This window comes from Nomascus leucogenys, chromosome 1a (assembly GCF_006542625.1).
Source record: "Nomascus leucogenys isolate Asia chromosome 1a, Asia_NLE_v1, whole genome shotgun sequence".
Lineage (NCBI taxonomy): Eukaryota > Metazoa > Chordata > Mammalia > Primates > Hylobatidae > Nomascus > Nomascus leucogenys.
The window spans coordinates 50,338,292-50,365,664 of NC_044381.1; the positions used below are offsets into that span (position 1 = coordinate 50,338,292).

Sequence of the window (27,373 nt, forward strand, 5' to 3'; positions counted from 1 at the left end):
AGTGCCGCAATAAACATACGTGTGCATGTGTCTTTATAGCAGCATGATTTATAGTCCTTTGGGTATATACCCAGTAATGGGATGGCTGGGTCAAATGGTATTTCTAGTTCTAGATCCCTGAGGAATCGCCACACTGACTTCCACAATGGTTGAACTAGTTTACAGTCCCACCAACAGTGTAAAAGTGTTCCTATTTCTCCACATCCTCTCCAGCACCTGTTGTTTCCTGATTTTTTAATGATGGCCATTCTAACTGGTGTGAGATGGTATCTCATTGTGGTTTTGATTTGCATTTCTCTGATGGCCAGTGATGATGAGCATTTCTTCATGTGTTTTTTGGCTGCATAAATGTCTTCTTTTGAGAAGTGTCTGTTCATGTCCTTTGCCCACTTTTTGATGGGGTTGTTTTTTTCTTGTAAATTTGTTTGAGTTCATTGTAGATTCTGGATATTAGCCCTTTGTCAGATGAGTAGGTTGCAAAAATTTTCTCCCATTCTGTAGGTTGCCTGTTCACTCTGATGGTAGTTTCTTTTGCTGTGCAGAAGCTCTTTAGTTTAATGAGATCCCATTTGTCAATTTTGCCTTTTGTTGCCATTGCTTTTGGTGTTTTAGACATGAAGTCCTTGCCCACGCCTATGTCCTGAATGGTATTGCCTAGGTTTTCTTGTAGGATTTTAATGGTTTTAGGTCTAACATGTAAGTCTTTAATCCATCTTGAATTAATTTTGGTATAAGGTGTAAGGAAGGGATCCAGTTTCAGCTTTCTACATATGGCTAGCCAGTTTTCCCAGCACCATTTATTAAATAGGGAATCCTTTCCCCATTTCTTGTTTTTGTCAGGTTTGTCAAAGATCAGATAGTTGTAGATATGCGGCATCATTTCTGAGGGCTCTGTTCTGTTCCATTGATCTATACTGTGGGGAGCCAAATTCACATTCCCATGCATTGGCAAAGCCTGCAGACAGGAAAGTAGGGCATGGCAAAGACCCACGAGATCGTAGGTGCATGGCAAAGACCCACTGAAGATCTGTTATGGTACCTTCCTGTTTTATCAGATCAGTGAAGCACTGTGAATGCTTTTCCTAGTTAATAGTTAGCACAAGACAGACTGCAGAGCGCATCAAAGAAGACAGAAACAATTATATCCGACTTTGACCCCTGCATGTATAAAAGCACTGAATAAACCAGAGCTGTCGGCGCTTCCCTATCAGGGAACCGTCCTTCTAATCCGCTTTCTGTGTCTTTCTTTCTTCATTCTTCTCACTACTTCTCGGTGCATCCTGAATAACCCTGCGGCAGGACCGCGAGACTATGTTCTGTTTGGTACAGTACCATGCTGTTTGGTTACTGTAGTATAGTTTAAAGTCAGGTAGCATGATGCCTCCAGCTTTGTTCTTTTGGCTTAGGATTGACTTGGCAATGCGGGCTCTTTTTTGGTTCCATATGAACTTTAAAGTAGTTTTTTCCAATTCTGTGAAGAAAGTCATTGGTAGCTTGATGGGGATGGCATTGAATCTATAAATTACCTTGGGCAGTATGGCCATTTTCACAATATTGATTCTTCCAACCCATGAGCATGGAATGTTCTTCCATTTGTTTGTATCCTCTTTTATTTCATTGAGCAGTGGTTTGTAGTTCTCCTTGAAGAGGTCCTTCACATCCCTTGTAAGTTGGATTCCTAGGTATTTTATTCTCTTTGAAGCAATTGTGAATGGGAGTTCACTCATGATTTGGCTCTCTGTTTGTCTGTTATTGGTGTACAAGAATGCTTGTGATTTTTGTACATTAATTTTGTATCCTGAGACTTTGCTGAAGTTGCTAATCAGCTTAAGGAGGTTTTGGGCTGAGACAATGGGGTTTTCTAGATATACAATCATGTCATCTGCAAACAGGGACAATTTGCCTTCCTCTTTTCCTAATTGAATACCCTTTATTTCCTTCTCCTGCCTGATTGCTCTGGCCAGAACTTCCAGCACTATGTTGAATAGGAGCGGTGAGAGAGGGCATCCCTGTCTTGTGCCAGTTTTCAGAGGGAATACTTCCAGTTTTTGCCCATTCAGTATGATATTGGTTGTGGGTTTGTCGTAGATAGCTCTTATTATTTTGAGATACGTCCCATCAATACCTAATTTATTGAGAGTTTTTAGCATGAAGGGTTGTTGAATTTTGTCAAAGGCCTTTTCTGCATCTATTGAGATAATCATGTGGTTTTTGTCTTTGGTTCTGTTTATATGCTGGGTTACATTTATTGATTTGCGTATGTTGAACCAGCCTTGCATCCCAGGGATGAAGCCCACTTGATTATGGTGGATAAGCTTTTTGATGTGCTGCTGGATTCGGTTTGCCAGTATTTTATTGAGGATTTTTGCATCAATGTTCATCAAGGATATTGGTCTGAAATTCTCTTTTTTGGTTATGTCTCTGCCAGGCTTTGGTATCAGGACGATGCTGGCTTCGTAAAATGTATTAGGGAGGATTCCCTCTTTTTCTATCGATTGGAATAGTTTCAGAAGGAATGGTACCAGTTCCTCCTTGTACCTCTGGTAGAATTCAGCTGTGAATCCATCAGGTCCTGGACTCTTTTTGGTTGGTAAGCTATTGATTGTTGCCACAATTTCAGAACCTGTTATTGGTCTATTCAGAGATTGAACTTCTTCCTGGTTTAGTCTTGGGAGGGTGTATTTGTCGAGGAATTTATCCATTTCTTCTAGATTTTCTAGTTTATTTGCATAGAGGTGTTTGTAGTATTCTCTGATGGTAGATTGTATTTCTGTGGGATCGGTGGTGATATCCCCTTTTTCGTTTTTTATTGCATCTATTTGATTCTTCTCTCTTTTCTTCTTTATTAGTCTTGCTAGCGGTCCATCAATTTTGTTGATCTTTTCAAAAAACCAGCTCCTGGATTCATTAATTTTTTTGAAGGGTTTTTTTGTGTCTCTATTTCCTTCAGTTCTGCTCTGATTTTAGTTATTTCTAGCCTTCTGCTAGCTTTTGAATGTGTTTGCTCTTGCTTTTCTAGTTCTTTTAATTGTGATGTTAGGGTGTCAATTTTGGATCTTTCCTGCTTTCTCTTGTGGGCATTTAGTGCTATAAATTTCCCTCTACACACTGCTTTGAACGTGTCCCAGAGATTCTGGTATGTTGTGTCTTTGTTCTCGTTGGTTTCAAAGAACATCTTTATTTCTGCCTTCATTTCATTATGTACCCAATAGTCATTCAGGAGCAGGTTGTTCAGTTTCCATGTAGTTGAGCGGTTTTGAGTGAGTTTCTTAATCCGGAGTTCTAGTTTGATTGCACTGTGGTCTGAAAGACAGTTTGTTATAATTTCTGTTCTTTTACATTTGCTGAGGAGAGCTTTACTTCCAACTATGTGGTCAATTTTGGAATAGGTGTGGTGTGGTGCTGAAAAAAATGTATATTCTGTTGACTTGGGGTGAAGAGATCTATAGATGTCTATTAGGTCCACTTTATGTAGAGCTGAGTTCAATTCCTGGATATCCTTGTTAACTTTCTGTCTCGTTGATCTGTCTAATGTTGACAGTGGGGTGTTAAAATCTCCCATTATTATTGTGTGGGAGTTTAAGTCCCTTTGTAGGTCACTCAGGACTTGCTTTATGAATCTGGGTGCTCCTGTGTTGGGTGCATATATATTTAGGATAGTTAGCTCTTCTTGTTGAATTGATCCCTTTACCATTATGTAATGGCCTTCTTTGTCTCTTTTGATCTTTGTTGGTTTAAAGTCTATTTTATCAGAGACTAGGATTGCAACCCCTGCCTTTTTTTGTTTTCCAGTTGCTTGATAGATCCTCCTCCATCCCTTTATTTTGAGTCTATGTGTGTCTCTGCATGTGAGATGGGTTTCCCGAATACAGCACACTGATGGGTCCTGACTCCTTATCCAGTTTGCCAGTCTGTGTCTTTTGATTGGAGCATTTAGCCCATTTACATTAAACGTTAATATTGTTATGTGTGAATCTGATCCTGTCATTATGATGTTAGTTGGTTATTTTGCTCGTTAGTTGCTATAGTTTCTTCCTAGCCTCGATGGTCTTTACAATTTGGCGTGTTTTTGCAGTGGCTGGTACCGGTTGTTCCTTTCCATGTTTAGTGCTTCCTTCAGGAGCTCTTTTAGGGCAGGCCTGGTGGTGACAAAATCACTCAGCGTTTGCTTGTCTGTAAAGTATTTTATTTCTCCTTCACTTATGAAGCTTAGTTTGGCGGGATAGGAAATTCTGGGTTGAAAATTCTTTTCTTTAAGAATGTTGAATATCGGCCCCCACTCTCTTCTGGCTTGTAGAGTTTCTGCTGAGAGATCAGCTGTTAGTCTGATGGGCTTCCCTTTGTGGGTAACCCGACCTTTCTCTCTGGCTGCCCTTAACATTTTTTCCTTCATTTCAACTTTGGTGAATCTGACAATTATGTGTCTTGGAGTTGCTCTTCTCGAGGAGTATCTTTGTGGCGTTCTCTGTATTTCCTGAATCTGAATGTTGGCCTGCTTTGCTAGATTGGGGAAGTTCTCCTGGATAATATCTTGCAGAGTGTTTTCCAACTTGGTTCCATTCTCCCCATCATTTTCAGGTACACCAATCAGACGTAGGTTTGGTCTTTTCACATAGTCCCAAATTTCTTGGAGGCTTTGTTCATTTCTTTTTATTCTTTTTTCTCTAAACTTCCCTTCTCTCTTCATTTCATTCATTTCATCTTCCATCAGCGATACCCTTTCTTCCAGTTGATCGCATCTGCTACTGAGGCTTCTGCAATCTTCACGTAGTTCTCGAAACTTGGCTTTCAGCTCCATCAGCTCCTTTAAGCCCTTCTCTCCATTGGTTATTCTAGTTATCCATTCTTCTAATTTTTTTTCAAAGTTTTTAACTTCTTTGCTATTGTTTTGAATTTCCTCCCGTAGCTCAGAGTAGTTTGATCGTCTGAAGCCTTCTTCTCTCAACTCATCAAAGTCATCCTCCATCCAGCTTTGTTCCGTTGCTGGTGAGGAACTGCGTTCCTTTGGAGGAGGAGAGGTGCTCTGCTTTTTAGAGTTTCCGGTTTTTGTGTTCTGTTTTTTCCCCATCTTTGGTTTTATCTACTTTTTGTCTTTGATGATGGTGATGTACAGATGGGTTTTTGGTGTGGATGTCCTTTCTGTTTGTTAGTTTTCCTTCTACCAGACAGGACCCTCAGCTGCAGGTCTGTTGGAGTTTACTAGAGGTCCACTCCAGACCCTGTTTGGCTGGGTGTCAGCAGCGGTGGCTGCAGAACAGCGGATTTTCGTGAGACCACAAATTCAGCTGTCTGATAGTTCCTCTGAAAGTTTTGTCTCAGAGGAGTACCCGGCTGAATGAGGTGTCAGTCTGTCCCTACTGGGGGGTGCCTCCCAGTTAGGCTGCTCAGGGGTGAGGGACCCACTTTAGGAGGCAGTCTGTCCGTTCTCAGATCTCCAGCTGCGTGCTGGGAGAACCACTACTCTCTTCAAAGCTGTCAGTCAGACAGGGACATTTAAGTCTGTGGAGTTTCCTGCTGAGTTTTTGTTTGTCTGTGCCCTGCCCCCAGAGGTGGAGCCTACAGAGGCAGGCAGGCCTCCTTGAGCTGTGGTGGGCTCCACCCAGTTCGAGCTTCCTGGCTGCTTTGTTTACCTAAGCAAGCCTGGGCAATGGCGGGCGCCCCTCCCCCAGCCTTGCTGCCGCCTTGCAGCTTGATCTCAGACTGCTGTGCTAGCCATCAGCAAGACTCCGTGGGCATAGGACCCTCTGAGCCAGGTGCGGGACACAATCTCCTAGTGTGCCGTTTTCCAGGCCCGTTGGAAAAGCGCAGTATTAGGATGGGACTGACCCGATATTCCAGGTGCCATCTGTTTCCCCTTTCTTTGACTAGGAAAGGGAACTCCCTGACCCCTTGCGCTTCCCGAGTGAGGCAATGCCTCGCCCTGCTTCGGCTCGCGCACAGTGCACTTCACCGACTGTCCTGTACCCACTGTTAGGCACTCCCTAGTGAGATGAAACCGGTACCTCAAGCAGAAATGCAGAAATCAGCCGTCTTCTGTGTCGCTCAGTCTGGGAGCTGGAGACCGGAGCTGTTCCTATTCGGCCATCTTGGCTCCACCCCGGAGATTTCTTAAAGAACTAAAAATAGAACTACTATTTGATCCAGCAATCTTGCTATTTTCCCTTTGTGTATATATATCTACCCAAAGGAAAAGAAATCATCATATCAAAGAGATACTGGCACTCATGTGTTTATTACAGCACTATTCACAATGGCAGATATATGGCATCAGCTAAGTGTCCATCAGTGGAGAACTGGACAAGGAAAATGTGATATACACACACACACACACACACACACACACACACACACACATTATATATAATATATATAGCATGGAATACTATTGAGCCATAAAAAGAATGAGATCATGTCTTTTGCAGTAACATGGATAGAACCAGAGGCTATTATCCTTAGTGAAATAACTCAGAAATAGAAAAGGCAAATACTGCATGTTCTCGCTTATAAGTTGGAACTAAACAATGAATACATATGCGCATATAGAGGAGAGTAATAGACATTGGAAACTACAAGATATGGGATGGTGGGAGGAGGTGAGGGTTACAATGTTCACTATTTGGGTGATGGATGCACTAAAAGCCTAGACTTTAACACTATGGAATACATGCACATAGGAAATCTGCACTTGTACCTCCTAAATATATAGAAAATAGACATTAAAAATTAAGTAAAATAATTTACATTTTCTTGATCATAAGAAGCTAAGCACATTTTCGTGTAGTTATTGGCTAGTTAGATGTCCTATTTGGTAAGTGCCTATTAAGTCTTTTGCTTATTGTGCAGAGGTTGGGGGTGTGGTTACTGGTTTTGAAACATATTTTGTTGCTCTTTATTGATTTACAGGAGTTTAAAAAATATTCCAGATAGGTGTCCTTTTTTGGTTGTACGTGTTGCTGACAGCTTTTCCCATACCGTAGCTTGCCTTTTTCCACCCTGGCTGGTATCTCCTGATGAACAGATGTCCTTGAGTTTAAGGGTGTGTCCTCAGGGGCTGTGTAGCACTGGTACCCTGCTGCCATCTGGGGTTGGCTGTGATTGGAAATTAGATGCTCATCAGATTTAGGAAGGACAAGGAAGTGGTCAGAAAGAGACCACCTAGGCAAGGAAAAATTATTCACTTTTCAAAGTGAACATCCAAATGATAACCTTTCACAATTATCTTGTTGCTATATGGAAGAGGGTATGCTTTGAAAACAAACTTGAGTTTTATGAATAAATGACATGTAGCTTTTAAAAAGGTGGTGACAGTTCAATGAATAATGAGAATGGCTAGCTCTGTAGATCAGAGGAGTACTTATTAGTGGGTGGTAGAATGAGGGCCTTTCAAGTAAACTGGGAGGATCACCCCGAGCAAAGCTGATTGCCCAAGGCTATGGGAGGCACAGGGCTGCTTTGGCTCTGGTCCTGGTTCACTTTGGTCTTGGTCTGGGTCGTTAGGGTGAAGTTTTGCATTGAGGGCCAGAAGAGTGGGTTGCTGCTTAGTGACATGCTGGGTATTTTGACTGCTTTGTCCCTAGTTGGGAAGGTGAGATGAGTATACAAATGAGTGTGTGTGTGTGTGTGTGTGTGTGTGTATGCATGAGAGACGGCTCAATAATATGTGAATTCAAGAAGTTTGTTTTCTGTATCTTGTTTTTTTAAGGCAGGATCTTTCTTGCTCTGCCACCCAGGCTGAAGGACAGTGGCACGATCATAGTGCACCACCATATCTGGCTAATTTTTTTTAGAAGAGACCTTGCTACGTTGCCAGGCTTGTTTTGAACTTCTGGGCTCAAGTGATCCTCCCGCCTTAGCCTCCCAAAGTGTTGGGTTAACAGGCATGAGCCACTGCACCAAGCCTGACTTCAATAATTTTCTGTATGGTTTATTTGTTGGTGGAGAGTAAGATATTACTTCAAGAACTTAAGAGAGAGATGGAGAGAGATACCATATGGATAAAGAAAACCTTCCAGAAATCTCTTTTCCCATCCCTGTCAATATAGTTGTTGATTTTCCTGAGTCCGTTGTTACTTTATCAAAAGGAAAAAAATTATAATGACTATGTCTTGAAAAGAAAAAAATCAAAGAAATGGCCCAAGATAGTAATTGCTGGATCGAAAGGGCCCACAAGTACTGATTGGGATGAATACATAAAGATATTCTCTATATACATATATCACAGTGAAATTTCAGAACACTAAAATGAATAAGGAAATCTTGGAAAGCTTTAGACTTTATTTTTCTAAAGCACAAATTTGACTTAATCCCTCAGGAGTATTCTGTAGATGGCTTTAAAAATGATCTTTTCTATTAAAAGAAAAAGGTGGCCGGGTGAAGTGGCTCATGCCTGCAATCCCAGCTCTCTGGGAGGCTGAGGCAGGTGGATTGCTTGAGATCAGGACTTCAAGACCAGCCTGGCTAACGTGGCGAAACCCCGTCTCTACTAAAAACAAAAATTAGCTGTGTGTGGTGGTGGGCGCCAGTAGTCCCAGCTACTCCAGAGTTTGAGGCAAGAGAATCATTTGAACCTGGGAGGCAGAGGTTGCAGTGAGCTGAGATCGCACCACTGCACTCCAACCTGGGCAATAGAGTGAGACTCTGTCTCAAAAAAAAAAAAAAAAAAGAGAAAAAAGAATAAGGTGGCATATAGGTCAATCTTCCCTTCCTTCACCGAGTCCTTATGGATAACAGGGAAAGCATTAGAAAAGGAATAGAAGAAAATTTCATCTTTGGATCAGAAATCCTGCAATATCTCTGGAAGATAGGAAACAGAAGGGATCCAGACCAAACACAGACTTAGAATAGCAGTGGTTCTGGGTTTCTGGGTGCTTCCAGGAATACACACAACAGCCATCACAGTGAGTGGGCAGCTACATTTGAAGCAAGTGGACAACTTTAACCCCTCCCTCTGGTTGCTTTGTGCTGAGTCATGGGCAGCAGCAGGCTTGAGCTGAAGGTATAGTGTGTGTGTGCCTAGAACTAGAACCTTCGGCCCCCAGTCAAGTTACTGATACATGTTGTATTAGTTGTTCTTGCATTGCTATAAAGAACTACACGAGACTGGGTAATTAAGAGGTTTAATTGGCTCACAGTACCACAGGCTGAACAGGAAGCATGGCTGGAGAGTCCTCAGGAAACTTACAAACATGGTGGAAGGTAAAGAGGAAGGAGGCACATCTTATGTGGCTGGAGCCTGAGGAAGAGAGAGCAGGGGGAGGTGCTACACACTTGTAAACAACCAGATCTTGTGAGGACTCACTATCCCGAGAACAGCAAGGGAGAAATCTGCCCCCATGATCCAATCACCTCCCGCCAGGCCCCTCCTCCAACATTGGGGATTACAATTCGACATGCGATTTGGGTGGGGACACAAATCCAAATCATATTATATGCTCTTCCACACAGCACATCCCACTCTTCCCTCAACCTCTGGAGGCTGATACATCAAATATAAAAATGAGAGTCCAACAGGAATCACCAAACACTTAAGGAAACATCAGCTCTGCAAATTACAGACTCTGAGTCAGCATACAAAATGACCTTCACCAAGAAAGCAGCATTAATGCAGCCAACAAGATTGGACCTTAACAGAAATGAAGTGGTACCCTCAGAGGGATAAGAGGAATTCATGATTCTGAGCTGAGAACAGGCTGCTATTTGAAGATCCACATAGATATTACATTGGAAATGAAATATTTCATTGATATTTAAAAAAAAACATATCAATGAGAGAAGCAGCAGAATGTGCACAGCTGAAGAATAAATTAGCAGGCTGGACATTTGAATTAAGAAATAATTCAGAGCATAGTACCAAAAGACAGAGATATAAAGAATGAAACAAAGATTAAAAGACCTAGGACCTAGGAGTTTCAAGACCCATTTATTAGGGCCTCTCAAAGGAGATAAGAGAGAGAGTGGTAGAGACAGAGAGTGGTGGAGGAAGTGGGGAAGGGAAGAAAAGAATCAAGAAATAGTCAAAGAAAGATATGCATTGTTGGATTAAAAGGATCTACACTGTGCGGATCATGATGAATAAATAAAGATGCTCCCTAGACATACCACAGTGACTTCAGACATATCAGTATAACTCCAGTGCACTAAAGGTAAAGAGATTGTGAAGGGCTCTAGGAATAAAGTAGATGGGATACTGTTTTGATTTAGAGGCATGATGACTCTGCTATCTTGAGGGGGTGGGGGGACAATCCGTCTTTGGGAAGGAAGTTAAGTGGAGATAGATTTAATATTGCAATATAATTTTACATTTTGAAAATAAAATGAATTCCTGTTGTTTTCTTTAGCAAACTCTGCTTGGTTGCTAGAATTACATAATTATCCTTGGGGAATGATTGAGATTCTCTAAAATACATGTAGGATATTAATATTAGTCAAAGTGGGGTCTTTGAAATGTTGCATAATCTTTCTTTAGATGTTAGCCCTGAAAGGGCTTCGCGGTCATCTATATTTGCAGCCCTTTTCTCCCTGAGGCCAAGACCTTGTTTACTACCTTGCAGGACAGTGCTAGGACTAGTGGTTGAGATTTCCTTTTGAAGTCCAGGGCTCTCTGTGGGATGGTTGACAATTCTTTTGGCCCTGATGGCTCTGTTTAGGCTTGTTGATGGGGTAACAGGATTGTGCATTTTTTTTCCCTGAGCAAGAAGGCATGCCATTTACCCTGGATAATGTTTTTAAATTAGCAGAAAGAACAGATGATTAGTTTTATTTCGTATTAAGATTGAATTTGCAAGGGCCTGCTTATTGGTAACTTGATAACCTTGATTAACTGTACGGATCACTGGAGCGCTCAGAGTGGGTGTGGGTTTGTTATGGAACAATTAACTAGAGAACACAAGCTCGGGTTCCTTAGCAAAGGACTCCTTGTGGTGAGAAATAATGATCAGTCTTACTGATTGCTATTTATGTCAGAGTTTTTCTCTTTATTTAGCTTAGAACACCATACTTTATTGAATGAAAGGATTCCGAGTTTCTATTCTTTTCCATTTTAACTTCCTCAACTTTTCTTGTGTGATTTTAGGGGGCAGAGCCCACCAGTTGCTGAATTTAACTTGCTCCTGAAAGCTCACACTTTGGAAACCTATGGGGTGGATCCTCACCCATGCAAGGTAACTGCCCCTCACAGCAGGTCACCATATAATGGTTGTTTTGCCCAAAACAGAGTTTACCTGTGCTCAGGCCTGGCAGAGCCTTGTTAAATCTTTCCCACAGCCTGGCCCACAGTCCCTCATTGGAAGGGACAACAGTGGGCTGCTGTTACATGTTTTGGCAACTGATTTCCTCCATTGGAGTCTTCCAGTTGTTCATTGATTGCCATATAGTAGCCACATTTTCCTAAATTAACATCCATGGATTCACTCATCAAATGGATGGTTTGGCCCCTGAGGAGTTACAGGCTCCTGACACATTTACTTTCAAGGCCATTGCCAGCAAGAATGGTCTTTAAAAAATGGGAAAGTGGAAGGAATAAAAGAAAGATTTCAAGTTGCATTTTGGCATTAGGAACACTTGTTTTTATTTTTTCCTTTACTCATATTTGACAGTGTTTCTCTCAAGGATGAAACACAGACTACTTATATCAGAATCTCCTGGACCTCACCCCAGAGCTACTAAATCAGAATTCTGGGGGTACAACTGGGGAATCTGCCTTTTTAATCAAGCTCCCAAGGTGTGATACTTACAGATACATTTTCCAGAAATGTTTCACTGAAGCAATGTTCTTCTTTCCATATATTAGACTATGCATCAGCCAGACACTAGTCCTAATCTCAAACTAAGCATTTTATCAGTTAGGCTCTTAAATAGAAGTTTTGGAGTTTTAGTGGCACATTTCTTTACCCAGATTGGACTGCCTAATATTATTTGGTAAAGCATTAGTCCTATAGTTCTCAGCTTGGGCTGCTCATTAGAAACACCTGGAGCGCTTCATGAGCACCTGCTGACCAGAACACATCCCACACCAATTACGTCAGGATCTGCTGGGGAGGGGGGCGGGGGCGGTGCGACCAGGCTACCCAGGTGTTTCCAATGTGCAGCCAAGGCGGAGAGCCAGGGGTACGTGTCCACACTAGCATTTACATCCTCTTGTTCTGCCTACACAAATGTTGGAATATTTACCAGCGACTCTTTCCTAGAATGGTATTAGTTTATTCATTTTAGTGAATTAACTTTTATGCAGAAATTTGAACTCTATTTTATCTAGTTCTTGGAGACTGACTTGATCTTTGTGTTGTTATTCCTTTGCCTTCACTTATCTACAAGATGCTTAGTTTTCCTGGTCTAGGCTGGAAGCACAGTAAGCTTTTCTGGAGATATTTTTATGCGGAAATTTCCAGAAATCCTGTGAGAGATTGAATCAAAATTAGATGCTCAGGGCTTTGGTTTCATCACGTTAGAGTGCTAATGGCAAGCAAGAACAGTTTGCTCACATTACAGAGCAGACCTAGAATACAGGCAGCCCCAGAAGACACTGGGAAGTAGACATAGTGATTTGGGACTAATTCATATTTTTCCAGGAGGTTCCTAGAGGGCAGAAGGTCCACTCCTCAAAGGGAAAAGCTACATATTCCTGAACTTCACCCAGACTTCGAAAGGCCTGCTCTTAGAAGTTCCATCTCAGAAACTTAGTTTATTGCTACAGTCGTTGGAATTAGTCTAAAATTAACCTAGGGTGAGGATGAATAAGTATATTGGTTATCATTTATTTTATTTTCCTCAACAGATTTTTCTTTTTTTTTCAGGATTCAACAGGCACAACAACATTTTTAGGATTCACAGCTGCAGGCTTTGTGGTGTTTCAGGGAAATAAGAGAATCCATTTGATAAAATGGTAAGTGCCTCTTTGGAAAACTGGCTTTCCATTTTTCTTGATCTTGATTCCTCCGTCCCCTCCTTGGCTTCTTGGGCAAGTGTCAGGTAGAATGCCTGGTATCCGTTTCCTTGCCTTGGAGCTTCATCATAAAGGGATGTAACATCTAGGTTGCCTTTGGTGGGGACTTGGATTTGCCAAGCTGAGGAGTCAACTTAGGAGGCATGGGCTCAGGGGCTCTGTCTTCAAAGAGAAGGTATCCAGTGTTTCCTCACCAGTAGCTTCTACTGCTGTGGCCAAGGGGGGCACACGGATGGGTCAGGGCAGGGTAAAGGTGTGAGTTCCCATGAACAACTCAGGATCCACTCTCCCCAACTCACTTCTTTCCACTCTCCTCCTCTGTTGAATCCTGGGTGCAAACTCACCCTTTGTTATCCAGTGTATCCATGAAGATGCTTTTGACAAAAGGTAGCAGGAATGTCTACTCATGATGGCTTACAAATAAGAGGACTAATCAGCTCACAGAGCAAACGTGGAGCAGTTCCATGGTCTGTTAACTTAACTGCCTATTAACTTAAATGCCGGGAAGGCTTTAGGTCTCTGTTGTTTTTTTTTCTCTGCCATTCTCAGGCAGGCGCATTGGTCCTGAGGCTCCTGCTCCTGAGATGGGCATGTGTGGGACTGGCCTGCACATCTCCCCATGGCAACGCCCGGAGCCTGGAGGAGAGCAGCCCCTTCCATGTGTCTCCTTTTCAAACAAGGATAATTTTTTAGAAGCCCTGTAGGAGACTTCCCATATATCTAATTGGACAGAATTGGGTCACATGTTTCTATTTAAACCAGTCCTTGCTGAGAAGAATGGGAACTCCAATATATAAGAACACAATTCTTTTGTAAACAGGGAAAACAGGAGTGAACATTTTGCAGTGCGGTGGATTTGCTTCTTGGAAGTGGATGCAGAAGGAGGAGAAAGTCAGATACTGTGAATCCGCGTCATTTCATTAACTGAATCTGAAATCACCACGTTCTTCCCACCTTGCTAAGTGGGCTGGGCAATTGATGTTGTTCTGATCATTAATGTTCACAAACACTAGAGCTTCTTGGAAGAACGATGCAGCCTGACTGTAAATAATAGAATAAATAATTCTGAGCTGTGTGCGGATCCTCTCTTGGGAAGAGAATTGCTGTATAATTCACTTGAGGCTTTTCACTGCCCATTAGACCGTCACCAATGATAAGATAATACCTTGTTTCACTGCAGTCTGCCTGGCATTTTTGAGTCAGATTCCTATGGGAAACCGAGGTACCTTGGTTAGCCACCACTTTTTTTCTTCTTACCCAGAGATTTTCTTTTCTTAGGCCAGATGTCTGCAAATTGAAGTTTGAAGGGAAGACATTTTACGTGATTGGCACCCAGAAGGAGGTCAGATACTGCTTTTTTTAACAGCCTGTTATTGTGTGTGCATGAGAGAGATTCAGGAATAAAATATGCCTTTAGTATTGTAGTCGCCAAAGACCATGACTTTGAAGTGTATGATGATAATGAAAGCTATATGCTAAAAATATTTTAGAGGCAAACAAATGAGTACTGGGTTTGTACATTGAACAATAAAGTCAGTGAGCAATGCTGATTGTACACCCCCATGTACAAAACAGACTGGGATAGACTTTGGAAATAAAAGATGGAACCTCTCCCTACCTCTTTTTGCCAAGATACAGACATGTGAAACAAATAAAGAATACTTACAAAGCTAAATATTCAACAACCAGTGCTCATTAGAGTGTTATAAACAGAGCCTATTAGTCCAGAGAGTCTTAAAACAAGGGAGTTGCTAGATATAGATTGTGGATTCACCAGGGAATGCATTTGTGCGGAGACCATTAACAAAATATTAAGCCTCAGAGGTAGCTCTAGAAATTTGTGGGTTTTCTTGTCATGAGTTTTCAGCCCAAGCACTAGTTCCTCAAGGATGGCAAATATGTTTTTAGGCTAATTCCAGTGTGACAGAGAGGCAGATGATGCCTGGAGTGTTGAGAAGCATTGTGAGGCTGATTTTGATCAGAAACAGGTCCTAGATACATTAGTGATGTCTGCAAAGGGTGAGGGAGGGGTGAATACCATGTTAATAACACTGCAAATAACACAGCAATATGTTAAGTTACTTCAAGTCTGTGTGATAGGAGACAGGATACAAAGAGGTAAACACCTGAAAAAAAAAAACCCACGGAAAATGTAAATGGTATTTTACATGCCTTTTCTTGTTTTGTTATTTTTTAATTAGAAAAAAGCCATGTTGGCATTCCATACTTCAACACCAGCTGCCTGCAAACATCTTTGGAAGTGTGGAGTGGAAAACCAGGCCTTTTATAAGTAAGTGGCTTTTATTCATTTAATTGTAGCTTTTAAAAGCACCCATGGAATTCTTTATGTTTTGCAAATGGCTGCATATTTGTTTCTTTTAATACAGTTTTAAAAGTTATATTTAAGTAAATTAAAATTTTGTGCATTGTTCAGGGTGACTCCCGGTGATTGTTGGCTTGTTGGCCTGACCAAGTCCTGAGCTCTATGTTGGATGTTTCCTGTGGAATGGCTGTGGGCCACTGTGTGTGTGTGTGTGTGTGTGTGTGTGTGTGTGTGTGTGTGTGTTTCAAATAGCTATTTCCACAAAATATGTCACAGGATCAATTTTTGGTTGCCCTCCTCCCCCCATCCCCACAAAGCAGGCCTTGAAATAGAGTTTGGTACAAGTATCTTATTTGGGATGTAATCAATGGACATACCAGTAGGGGAGTGGCGGGGGGTGGTGAGATGGGGAAGCAATATAAGATGCATTATTGAGCAGGTCACTACTGTGGACAACTGGGCTCTGGGACATGGTATAATATGCCTCACAGTTCTCCTGCTGATGGGCAAAGAGGTGGGGCTGTTTATCTACCAATTCGCCATTTATTTTGGTTGAAGCCTGCTTTAGGGGCCAGAATTAATGCTCTCTGATATTTCTGGCTTACTCTGAGTATGGGTTGGATGTGCTTTCACAACCAGAAAAAGAGACCTCTGGCAGACAGTCACCTGTGTTCATAGTAAGAAGGCTTCAGTGTATTGAAAATAGAGCCAAAGGTTTATGGGTGGAATGCTGTCAGAGCCTAGGATCATAGAAAGTAGACGCTGGACAAGACTTCAGAAACCATCTGTAAAGCTCTTAGGTTTCAAAAGAAGTTCAAACTGAGATCTGTGCATGGAGTTACACCTCCTCTGAGAGACGCTTGCTGACTGGAAAGGCAGTGGTAGTGGATGCAACTAAGAGCCTAGTCCAGCCCTGCTCAAGCCATCAGCACTGTACACCCCTGGACCTCATCCAGGTGGCTTTTGATCAGTCCCACTGCCCCATACAGTGAGATTCTGTCTTACTGATTAGACTCATCTCCCTGAAAATGCTGTCTCTGAACCTCCTGGGCTTTGGCTAATAAGAACCATCAGGAGAATGATGGCTTGGATAATGATTTTGAAACCAGTTTCGGCCACAGAATACTTTTCCTTAATCTGAAGTATAGGCAAAGTCCAGCATGTAAAGGAGATAAAAAGAGAAGTTGTGGTGGTAGATGGGGTCTTGGTTGGGATTGGAGATTGAAGACTCTTTGCACATTGTTCATTGCTCTTCAGGAGCTTGGGTGACCAGTTGTCCAGGTTGCCTGTGCCTTTCCTAGGTTTAGCACTGACATCCCCATGTCCCAGGAAACCCATCAGCCCTGGGAAAACCCAGGAGCATAATTTGAACACCACTGGGTGAGATGATGCACAAAATGCTGTACTAGGAATGATTGGAGAAGGTGATGTATACCAGTAGACCTTCCCGTGACCACCACCACTTCAAGGTCTTTGTGTGCCTCCTGCATGTTTGGGGACTGATAAGGAAGGAGACCAGTTGGCCTTTGGAAAATCTACATGTCTAGAAGCCTTCACCCATATGAGAGTTCAGAGATGGAAACACAGAGGGTTTGACGCTCTCAGTCTTTAGTTGGAGCCTCAGTGATTTTTTATTTTGTTTTTAAAAAAATATTTTTAAAATGGAAATCTAATTTACAAGCCATAAAATTTACCCTTTTAAAGTATACAGTTTTGTGGTTTTTAGTGTAATTCACAAAGTGATATAGCCATTATCACTATCTAATTCCAGAATATTTTTATCCTTCCCAAAATAAACCTTATGCCAGTTACCAGTCATTTCCCATTTCCTCCTCCCCCCAACCTCTGGCAACCACTAATCTACTTTCTGTTTTTATAGATTTACCTATTATAAACATTGTGTATAAGTGGAATCATAAACGATGTGGCCTTTTGTGCCTGTTGTCACAAAATGTCTCCAAAGTTCACCCATATTATAACATGTCTCAGTACTTTATTCCTTTTTATGATTGAATGATACTGCATTGTTTCAATAGACCACATTTGGTTTATCCATTCCTCACTTGATGCTCACTTGGGTTGTTACCACTTTTTAGCTACTATGAGTAATGCTGCTATGAGCATTAAATACAAGTTTTTGTGTGGACAGTTCTCTTGGGCATATACCTAGGATGGAACTGCTGGGTCATAGGGTAACTCTATATTTAGCTTTTTGAGGACCCGACACATTGTTTTCAGTGCCTAAGCTTTTGGAACTCTTCTGTTCTTTCTTGAATGAAACCATCTGTTTCCTGTCAAAGGATAACTTAGAGATGTTCAGTTAGTTATTTTCAGTGAATATTTTCTTGCATATGAGGGAATTAATAAATGGAGTGAAGAAACAAGGCAAAAACAAGATCCACCATAACATGATTTTATTACAGAATTTTATATATCTGTATTATGTATCTGTACTAGATCTGATTTCTATTTTTTTTAACCTGTATTCATGATTTGTATTTAGGTTAAAGTCATGTGACATAAAATTAATTATTTTAAAGTGTACAATTCAGTGGCAGAGTATGTTTAAAATGTTGTCCAACCATCATTTCTATTTCCAAACATTTTCATCAATCCCAGAAGGAAACTATATACTCACTGAGGAGTTACTCTCCCTTGTTCCTTTCTCCAAGACTTCTATTGGATTGTAGATTTTTCCATACCAACATGTCAGATCTTTAATCAGTTTGAACTCTCTGAGGGCAGGAACTAGGTTCTGCTTTTCTTTTTATTTCCTGAAGATCTCAGGCATTGAAAACATGTTTACTAGCTCAGATTGATAAGGCATGGTTCCTGTCCTCAGAAGATTGTTATTTCATGTAAGAGACCAAGGGGGAAATGAAAAAAAAGAAAAAAGCTAGACAGGAATCCAGAGGAGAGGGTGAGTCTTGCTGCCAGGGGAGCTAGGAGGTAGAAGACTCTTTTAGGTGGAGGAAGGACATCCAAGCTCCTGTAGGGTACCATGGCAGGAATGTGGAGGATGCATTTTGTGGGACGTGAATGGCTACAAGGTTGGAGCAGAGGGTAGATGAGGTAGAAATAGAGGTGATAAGGGACCAGGAGGTCTTGCGGCCAGACACAGATGGCTTGACCAGTGCGAAAGAGGCAACAGAGGTGCAGTAGGTGTGGTTGATCATTCTTTACGTGCAGACAGACCTATGGGAGGGAGTGATACAGGAGAACACCTAGCAGACAGGCATCCCTTTAGAGCCACACAGCAAGTTTTGCTTGGAAGGACTTTGGCACAGCCTTGAAGATACTTTAGTGAAATCACTGGGTCCGTATCAAAGAATAACTTGGAGACATTCATTTGCTATTTCACGCACGTTATTTTATCATATATGAGGAAGTCAGCTGAGAGGCAGAGTTAAATAAAGGCAAAAACAAAATTGGGAGGAGAAAGAGAGAGGAAAAACCTGCAATCTGGAGAATGTGTTTTACACATTTTGGGTAAGCAGATTAGCTGGCAGCTAGTAAGGAAGGTATTCTGATAATTTTATCATGAACTAGGTAGGTCAACTTGGCATGTCAGAGAAGTCCCTTCCAGTCACTTGTGGATGCTTCAGAAGACTTGGAGGGTTTAGCTGTGAGCACAAGTGACAAACTATATACAGTTGACCAGTCTTTGCATTGGCACTTTGGCTATAGTTAACCAAGCTACCCTCATCTTATTCGACTTCTAAACCTGAATATTTATAGCGATCTGAGATTTGCCTGAACATTTTGTTCCTCCATTATCCCATAACCATCCTTGTTCCTGAGGAAGGAGGGGAAGTATCACTTGTTCTGGCCGAGCTGTGGGACCTTGGCCAGGTCACTTTTAGTGCTGTCTGGCCTTAGCCTCCTCACCTGTACAATGAATGGGCCTGGGACTGACCTGGGTGCATTTGCTTGTACCACTGGGGCATAGTGTAATGAGTGTGAGCTTTGGAAGTCAATGGGCTTGGTTCTAAATCTTGACTCTGTCATTTATAGCAGTGTGGCCTGGAACAAAGCTCTTAATCTCTTGGAGCCTCATCTTTATTTTTCATCTGCGAAATGAGATTGAATTACCTGCCTTGCTGTGTTCAGTTCTGCCAGGCATATGAACCATTGATAAGCAGAAGCTGCTGCTCTATTACTGCCCCCTCTGCTAATGATGAGAGTATTTTGAGCAGCAGTTGGATGAAGAGCCCACTCCTTTTCATTTGGAAGACTCTGATTCTGGTAACCTCAGGGGTATGCCTGCTTCCTTCACTGTGCCCACCCTTCCCTGGGCAGAGGTCCTGGCCCTGCTTCTAGCTCTGTCCTGCTGGCCCTGCATTTTAATGGTTTCAGCTGGCAGAGCAAGGCCCTGATCTTGTTTCCTAGATGGTTTGTTCCTTCCATTTTCACTTCACCTGCATGGGAGCGGGGAGGCCCCGGGGCCTCTGCTTGCGAATTCCCCAGTGTGCTTTTAGGACGCAAATGCGCTGCTGGTTGTCAGCTGGCCCAGGGCCACAGATCTGTTTTGAAAGCCCTGGCTCTGAGATCTGCCTGGGAATGGAGCCCAGACGCAGAAACTCTGATTTTTCCCGCCTACTCCAGACCCCAGGGGATCTCCAACACAGACGTATTCACCATTTAAGAGCTTCCTTTATACCATGTGTGGTCTGTCATGGTGCTGCCAGCCCTAGAGCTCACTGTTTCTGGGTGCTGGTTCACTGAAAGCACACTGGACGCATTGAGGGATTCAGTGGCTCACTGATGTTTTCCTTCACAGCATCTTTATCTCACACTTTTTGGTGTGTACTGGATACATGGTTGAGGCTGTATGACACTCTGTTCCCAATTTGTTTTGGAATTGTGTGCAAGGGATAAAAGCAGTTCCTAATACATTTCTTATTCAGAGTTTGGTGTACATTTTATCAAAGGAACAGTGTTATGCTTGGTAGGTAAGAACCCAGACTAGCTCCCTAAACAAGTGCCTCTCACACTTGAATGCATATATGAATGAGCTGGGGAGCTGGTTAAAATGTGCATTCTAATTCAAAAGGTCTGGGGTGGGTATGAGGGTCCATATTTTTAATAAATTCCAGGGGATACTGTGCTGTGGGTCCATAGACCACACTCCAAGTAATAAGGTTCTAAACCAGCAGTTCTCAATCCTGACTACATTAACATCACCTGGAGGAGATTTTAAAAACTATTAATACCAGTGCTATGGGTCCCTGCATCCTACCCCAGACCCAATTAAAGCAGAATCTGGGTCTTCATTAAAACTGTGCACAAGCGTTCATAGCAGCATTAGTTGTAATAGCCAAAAAGTGGAAACAATCCAATGTCCATCAAATGATGAATGGATAAACAAAACGCGGTATATCCATACAATGGTATATCATTCAGCCATAAAAAGGAATGCAGAACTGATACTACAACTTGGATGAGCCTTGGAAACTGTATGCTAAGTGAAAGAAACCATTTACAAAGCACCACATATTGCATGAGTGCACTGAAGTGAAATATCTAAAATGGCAAATATATAAAGTAGATGAGTGGTTGCTTAGGGCTGGGAGTAGGTGAGATGAGGAGGGGAATCAGGGAGTGACTGCCAATACCCATTGCAGTGACAGATTTCTTTTGGAGGTGATGAAAATGTTTTCGTATTAGATAGTGGTGATTGATTTTCGTAATTTCTTTTTTTAACTTCATGAATTATACTAAAACCCACCAAAATGTATAATCTAAAAGGGTGAAATTTAAGGTATGTAAATTATATCTCGACAAAGCTGTTATTTTGAGAAATCTGAATCTGGGATGAGGAACCTAGGTGTTGGCAGTGCTAAAAGTTTCCCAGTTGTTGCTAACATGCTGTCGAGGGGTTAAGACATTGCTTTAGTTCAGTGATTCTCCCATCAGGTCCCTGGACCAGCATCATCACTCCCGGGATTTTTTGGAAATGCAGATTCTTGGGCTCTTCCTCAGACCTACTGAATCAGAGACATGTGTTTTAAAAAGCCTTCCAGGTGATTTGTTGCTCACTAAAATTTGAGAGCTAGTACGACTAGAGCATGATTTTTTAAATACTGAAATCAGACAGACTTAGATTTATAGCCTGGTTCCTGCAGCTTCTATCGTGGAACCATGGTAAAGTGATTAAACCTCTCTGTGCTTATTTTCCTTATGTGAAAATGTGGATCCCTTCGTCCTAGTAGAGAGCTGTGAGTATAAAAGGAATTGTATATTAAAGGTGCTTTGGATGGGGCATTGCCCATATTAAAGGCTCAGTAAATGCTGTTATTGTTATGGTTACTGCAGGAGCTCTAAATTATGACTTCAATGGGAAATTGTGTTGTTAATTCTAGAGGTGGCCTCTTGGAGCACCACCCAATGTCCCCCAGTACCTATCCTGACCTTCATCCAAGCCCCTGGAATAGCAGGTTTCAGAGGAGAAATTGCAGGTTGGGGAGAAGGGAGGTGTGCTCCTGCAGAGACGATCTGGATTTCTTCGTGAGGTCAGATGTTTGAGCATAGTCATACTTCTTGTGTTGGGACTTTGATGGGGAATTGGAAGTTGAAGTGGGAGACGGCAGGTGGAAAGGAAGGCAGAAGGCTGTAGGAGAGCGAATTGCTGTTCCAATGAGGCTGTGAATTCATTGCTTTCTGCGGGAAGAATACTCTTCCCTGGGCTTGCCGTTGATGGGAGAGTCTGGTAAACAGAGTACTCAGAACATTTTGGCTAGAGTTAGAGCTCTTTTATTTGCTTCCAGAGTGTTTAACATGGTTTTCTGGAACCTCCATGATTTAGAGGATTGGCTTTGGTAGCTTCATAGTGAGAAGGCGATGAAGAGGTTTGAGACTAATATTAGGGAGGGAGGAAGGTGGGAAGGAAGGGAGGAAGGGAAACTATTATATAGTGAGCAGGTATGATGCTAGGTGCTTTCAAATCATTTACTCTTGTGTAACCCTCCTGAGAGTACTATGAAATATTATGACACCCTCCCCCTTTAATAATATGTAGAGAAACTGAGGCTCAGCAAAGCCACACGGCATGACCAAGGTCACAGAACCAGACATGAATAGGAATCTGGACCACTGTTCTTTCAGGTGAAATGTCACCTCTTGGGTCATCCTAGGAGAATTTGGGGGCACAGAGTTTCTCAAATGTAAGTGGACTTCTTGGAATCCCCTTAGGGTGCTTGATTAAAGTCAAGCCCCTCTTCAGACCCACCGAATCAGAATCTCTCATGATCAAGCCTGAGAACCTGTGTTTTTTATACCTACTCCAGGAGTCTGATGCCTCACCAGGTTTGGGAACTGGTACTCCGGATTCATGTACTTTAACCTGGCCACATTCTCCCCTCCCCTCTACAGCCTTGTTTACCAATTCCCAGTGCATGGGTGTCATTTGAGCTCTCAGAATAAACTCCCTGTTAATGTTCCATTAAAAATCTCAGCTGAAACATTCTGGGAGTTCACCTGGACATTTGGGAGGGCAAGGGGATTCGTGGGAATGCTCTCAGGCACCTGTCTCTGAGCAAATCAGATCACCTGCAGATACTCCTCCAGGGGAACCCGCTGCCAGAAAGAAGCACAGTCTTTTCTCTCTGCTCATTCTGAGCAGACAGCTACTGGCCATCTTTGTGAAATATATCTTTTGACCTGCTTCTTTTGAGTCACTTTGAGGGTTTTTGGGAAGCAGTACTGAGACTGAGACCTCCCTCTAAGAGGCCAGTTTGGGTTCAAGCCGATGATAGTGGCTTCCTCCTGGGGCCTGGAAGGGCCAGAGCTAAGGCCAAACTAGTGAGAAAAGAGCCACTGAGTGGCCAGGAGGTTGACTCACGCCTGCGCCGGCTTCACCAGCTTCACGTGTCACTTCTGTAGAATGGGCAAAGTGTTGAGTTTGAATTTTAAAAACCCAATTAAGAAACTCAATCTTTTTTTTTTTTTTTTTAAGCCAACCACTTTGTCCCAAGGATCTTTAGGAACCTGGAATTAAAAAAAAAAAAAAAACACACAGACAATAAAAAATAGAAGCTTCTTTAAAGCTTTCTCTTCTCCCAATCTCTGAGGACTTGGGAGCAACCCTGCCAAGAAGATGAGGAGAGGGCAGAGGTGATCATCCTTTTCTCAGGCTTCAGTAGATAAAGTGTCAGGCCACAGCTCTGTAGGGCTAGTGGGGAGTTTTAGGGGGTGCAGATGGGCCCAGAGCAGGCATGTCCTCATAGGAGGTGGGGGGCACAGCTGGGACCATCTCAATGCAGCTTGCTGGGGGTTTCTAGCCTCGTGAGTGGGTGTGGTCTGGAAGGAAGCTCCAGCCAGCACACTGCAGGGCCCCCCCAAGGCCATGGCTGTCATGTGCCTCTGTGTGTCCTCAGGGGTCCTGTACCGTTTTCTCTGGGCCCTGCCCTGACAGGATCCCCCTGCCAAGGCCTGTGCCCTCCCTTGCCCATCTTACTCTCCCTGCTTAATGTTTGTGGCCAGTGCCCTTCTGTGTCATCTTGGGCTGTTTACACAGGTGGTGGGAAGGGGCTTCTTTGCAAAAGATTGTTCCTATGGCTTTCCATTGTTCTCTCGATAAAGACCAAGATCCTTAACAAGGACCACTTAAGGTCTAATCCTGGGAAATTGGATTCTGGCTCTCTGTCCAAGTTTGCCTTATTCTCCTTCGTACATCTGTACATTCACTTATCTTTATTAGGAAAAGAAAAAAATATGTGTGTGTGTAGTAATAATAACATGGGAAAATGCACATTGAGTCTTTTAAAAATGTATTTTATTTATTTTTTAAAAATTTCAATACCTTTTGGGATACAAATGGTTTTCAGTTACATGGATGCATTATATTGTGGTGAATTTTGAGATTTTGGAGCACCTGTCAATTAGTGTATATTGCAAATAATGTGTAGTGTTTATCCCTGACCCCTACTACCCTCCCCTTCTGAGTCTATAAAGTCCATTATATCACTCTGTATGCCTTTGCATATGCATAGCTTAGCTCCCACTTAGAAGTGAGAACATAGAATTTTTGGTTTTCCATTCCTGAGTTGCTTAACTTAGAATAATTGAGTCTTTTTAGTTCTCTAGATGTTTAGGCTGGTGGCTTTGTGCCTGCTGGCCCTCTCCTGGGTATATCCACCACCACTTCCACCATGCCCTGGTTAACACCTTCCAGCCCCTGGATCTCAGCTCAGATGTCCCTTCCTCAGGGCATCTTCTCTGGCCCCCAGGCTAGATCAGCCATGTGTCTTTCTTGTACTTACCTTGGTGTGCAGAGCAGTGTTGGCACTCAGTTAATAATTGCTGAGTGAATAAAGGAAGCTTCAAGAGGCTCAAGGGTGGGGATCACTGTGCTGAAACTTCCCTGGCTCCGTGCATGTCTTTGCTCAGGATGCTACAGATCATACTGATTTTGTCTGTGTGTGTTTAAGATTTTGTGACTATCAATATTTTGAATGATGCTGAACTCTCTGAGACCTGTTCTTTCTAACTTGTTGGATTTAATTGTACAAGGCTTAACATGACTGCTGTAGAGCCATCCTCAGCTGTCACAGTAATTTAGTGCCCTGTGTGCAGCCTCCCGGCAGCCCAGGCTCTAGGCTGCTTTTCAGAGTGTTGTTGTTTTGTTCTTATTTACGAGTAGGGCTCAGAGGTGCTGAATCAGTTCTTGGCTGGACAGCTTCTGCCCCGTGTATCTTAGTCATCTACCACTGTGGGTTCTTTTAAAGGGCACTGGGTCATGGTGACACAGAAGCCAGTGACCATTCCTGTGGTGATGCGGGACCCTTGTTCCCTCACTTGGGCAATGCACAGTGAGTTCTTCGTGGCATAGTCAGTGACCTCTGTTGCCAGGAAGCTGTTTTCTGCCTCACTATGGATACAGGAATAGGCAGCAAAGTGCCCTAACCACCACGAACTTCCTGATGCCATGTCACAAAATTCCCTCTTCTCCATATCTTCAGATAGAAATTAGGGGAGAATTCCTTCTGATCATCACTGCCCAGTCCTTTTTACAGGTTGTGACCCGCTAATGAATTATGAAACCCAGTATGTGGGTCATGAATTTAAAAAGAATGAAAGGAAATAGCATAGAAAATATTAGAATACAATACACGTAGCGAAAGTAACTATTCTTTTGTGAAGCTTTTCTTATAGTTTGTGTGCACAATGCAGGCTGAGTCACAAGGTAAATTACATTTCTTTCTTGCAGTAAAAATACCCCATCACCACACCTCTATAGCATGTTGTAAGTGGACTTTCCAATGTCCTAACCACCTGTGCTTTGCTTTTTCTTAAAGGTATGCAAAATCCAGTCAGATCAAGACTGTATCAAGCAGCAAGATATTTTTTAAAGGAAGTAGATTTCGATATAGGTGGGTACCAATGGTTCCATTTCAGTGAGGGAGTGGGGATGGGCAGCCACTTAAATTTCAAAATTCTGCTTGCAAATAAGTGGCCTTTGGCTTCTGCCTCTGTTTGAGTCTTCCATTTCTACTCCATTGCTCTCTTATGCTCACAGGGCACCCTCAAACTCTACCGTAATTTTCCCCCTCATGATTTCTATAGCTGGGTCAGACACCTGCGAAGTTAACAAAAGGACACTTGTGCATATCCCTCCCATTCTTCTCTGAGTATGTGTGCACACACATGTGTTTCTGTCTTTCGCAGTGGGAAAGTTGCCAAAGAGGTGGTGGAGGCCAGTTCCAAGATCCAGAGGGAGCCTCCTGAGGTGCACAGGTGAGTGGATGATCACTGCGGGTTCAGGTGGCTTTAAAAGCTGGCTTTTCCAAATCCCCTATAACATCCCTTTGTGTAGTGACATACAGCATTAAAGAAGGACATGCTCACTTCCTTAGACATCTCACTCAGACAGATTTGGCTGGGCCATGGCATGAGCACAGCTGGGCTCCGCTTTGAGTTATGTGCTCTCAGGAGAGTCATTGATTAGGTCTGGAGCATCACCTTAACAAGCAGGATGCTGTGCCATCGCCTGGCCAAACTCTGTCATCTCATCCTCTTACAAGTTCTCTGTTCCTGCCTGTATTCATCATATTTGGCCGTTCCCATTGGCCGGACTCCAGGCTGACCTTTCATGGGGCCATTACTCTCTAGGGCCACGCAGAAGAATGAAGGACTTAGTCATCGTTGGCTCAAGAGTACACACCTCCATTAAGGTGACGATATGCAGTCATTCTTAAGAATTAAATATTCTCTTAACATGTTGGACTTCACACTACCACAATTTACACAAATCATTGCCCATCCCAAACCTCAAATATGCTGCATATCTAAAGCTCAACATTCTCAACGTGTTTGCCTCCCACTTTTTAAGGAAAGATCACCATGAGCTAAATTATTTAGGAAGTCCCCCATACACTGGTTTGCACCTGCCCTTTCTTCCCCATCTTTGAAACCCAGAGGTATTTCCTTTATGCTTGGATTTTCCAGTTTCCTGCATTTCCAGGGTGACTAAATGAGCTGGGTGCCTCTCCACCCTGTCCCTTGGGGTTGTTGGGCAGGAGGAGGCTGTGGTCCCACAGAAGTGTGGCTAAGCCAGCCTGGAGAAGCATCCAGATGGCACTTCTCTTCCACACTGGGGAGCAGAAGTGCAGTTGGCACGATATCCCATGTAGATGTGTACAGAAGAAAATTTGTTCCTGCTTTGGGGTGACTTGGTGAGGAGATGTAATGTGAAAGTCTGCAAAACCAGGCTATCACACTGTAAGAAGCAGAAGACTACAGGATGAGAGAAGCTGGAGAACCTTGGCTCCAGGCATGTCGGTGCAGATCCTGAAAGTACAGCCTGCCCACCAATGAGAAAAGTCCTTATGGTTCCCTCCTCTTCCCCAAATTGTACTTATTCAATGCAGCAGAAATGAAGAGGAAATGATAAAACATATCATTCATCCCTTTCAGAATCTTTGAACTGGAAATGACCTCAGGGATTGCCTAGTTTGATGCTTCTGTTTTGTAGACAAAGAAACTTGAGTCTCAGACAAGTTAAGTCATTTATCCAAGGTCCTGACTTTTTTTGATGGCAGACCTAAGCCTAGAACTCCAGTGTCCTGCTTCTGTGTTCTCAGCTCTTTTCTCTGTAGCACCCTGAGAGCACC

The 27,373-nt window shown here is 42.7% G+C and overlaps 1 protein-coding gene across 3 annotated transcripts in view; it reads left to right on the plus strand.

Moving 5' to 3' along the window:
- The window catches only part of FRMD3 (FERM domain containing 3), a 308,595-nt gene that overhangs the window by 228,511 nt on the left and 52,711 nt on the right, over positions 1-27,373 (plus strand). For all 3 annotated transcript variants that reach the window (XR_004029333.1, XM_030809553.1, XM_030809541.1), the window contains exons 7-12: positions 11,072-11,159; positions 12,792-12,880; positions 14,219-14,282; positions 15,142-15,230; positions 25,559-25,633; positions 25,929-25,997. Coding sequence is in view for 2 of the 3 variants with exons in the window: in XM_030809553.1 (XP_030665413.1) it covers positions 11,072-11,159; positions 12,792-12,880; positions 14,219-14,282; positions 15,142-15,230; positions 25,559-25,633; positions 25,929-25,997 (474 nt within the window). In the remaining variant the exon portion in view is untranslated. The remainder of the gene's footprint in view (positions 1-11,071; positions 11,160-12,791; positions 12,881-14,218; positions 14,283-15,141; positions 15,231-25,558; positions 25,634-25,928; positions 25,998-27,373) is intronic.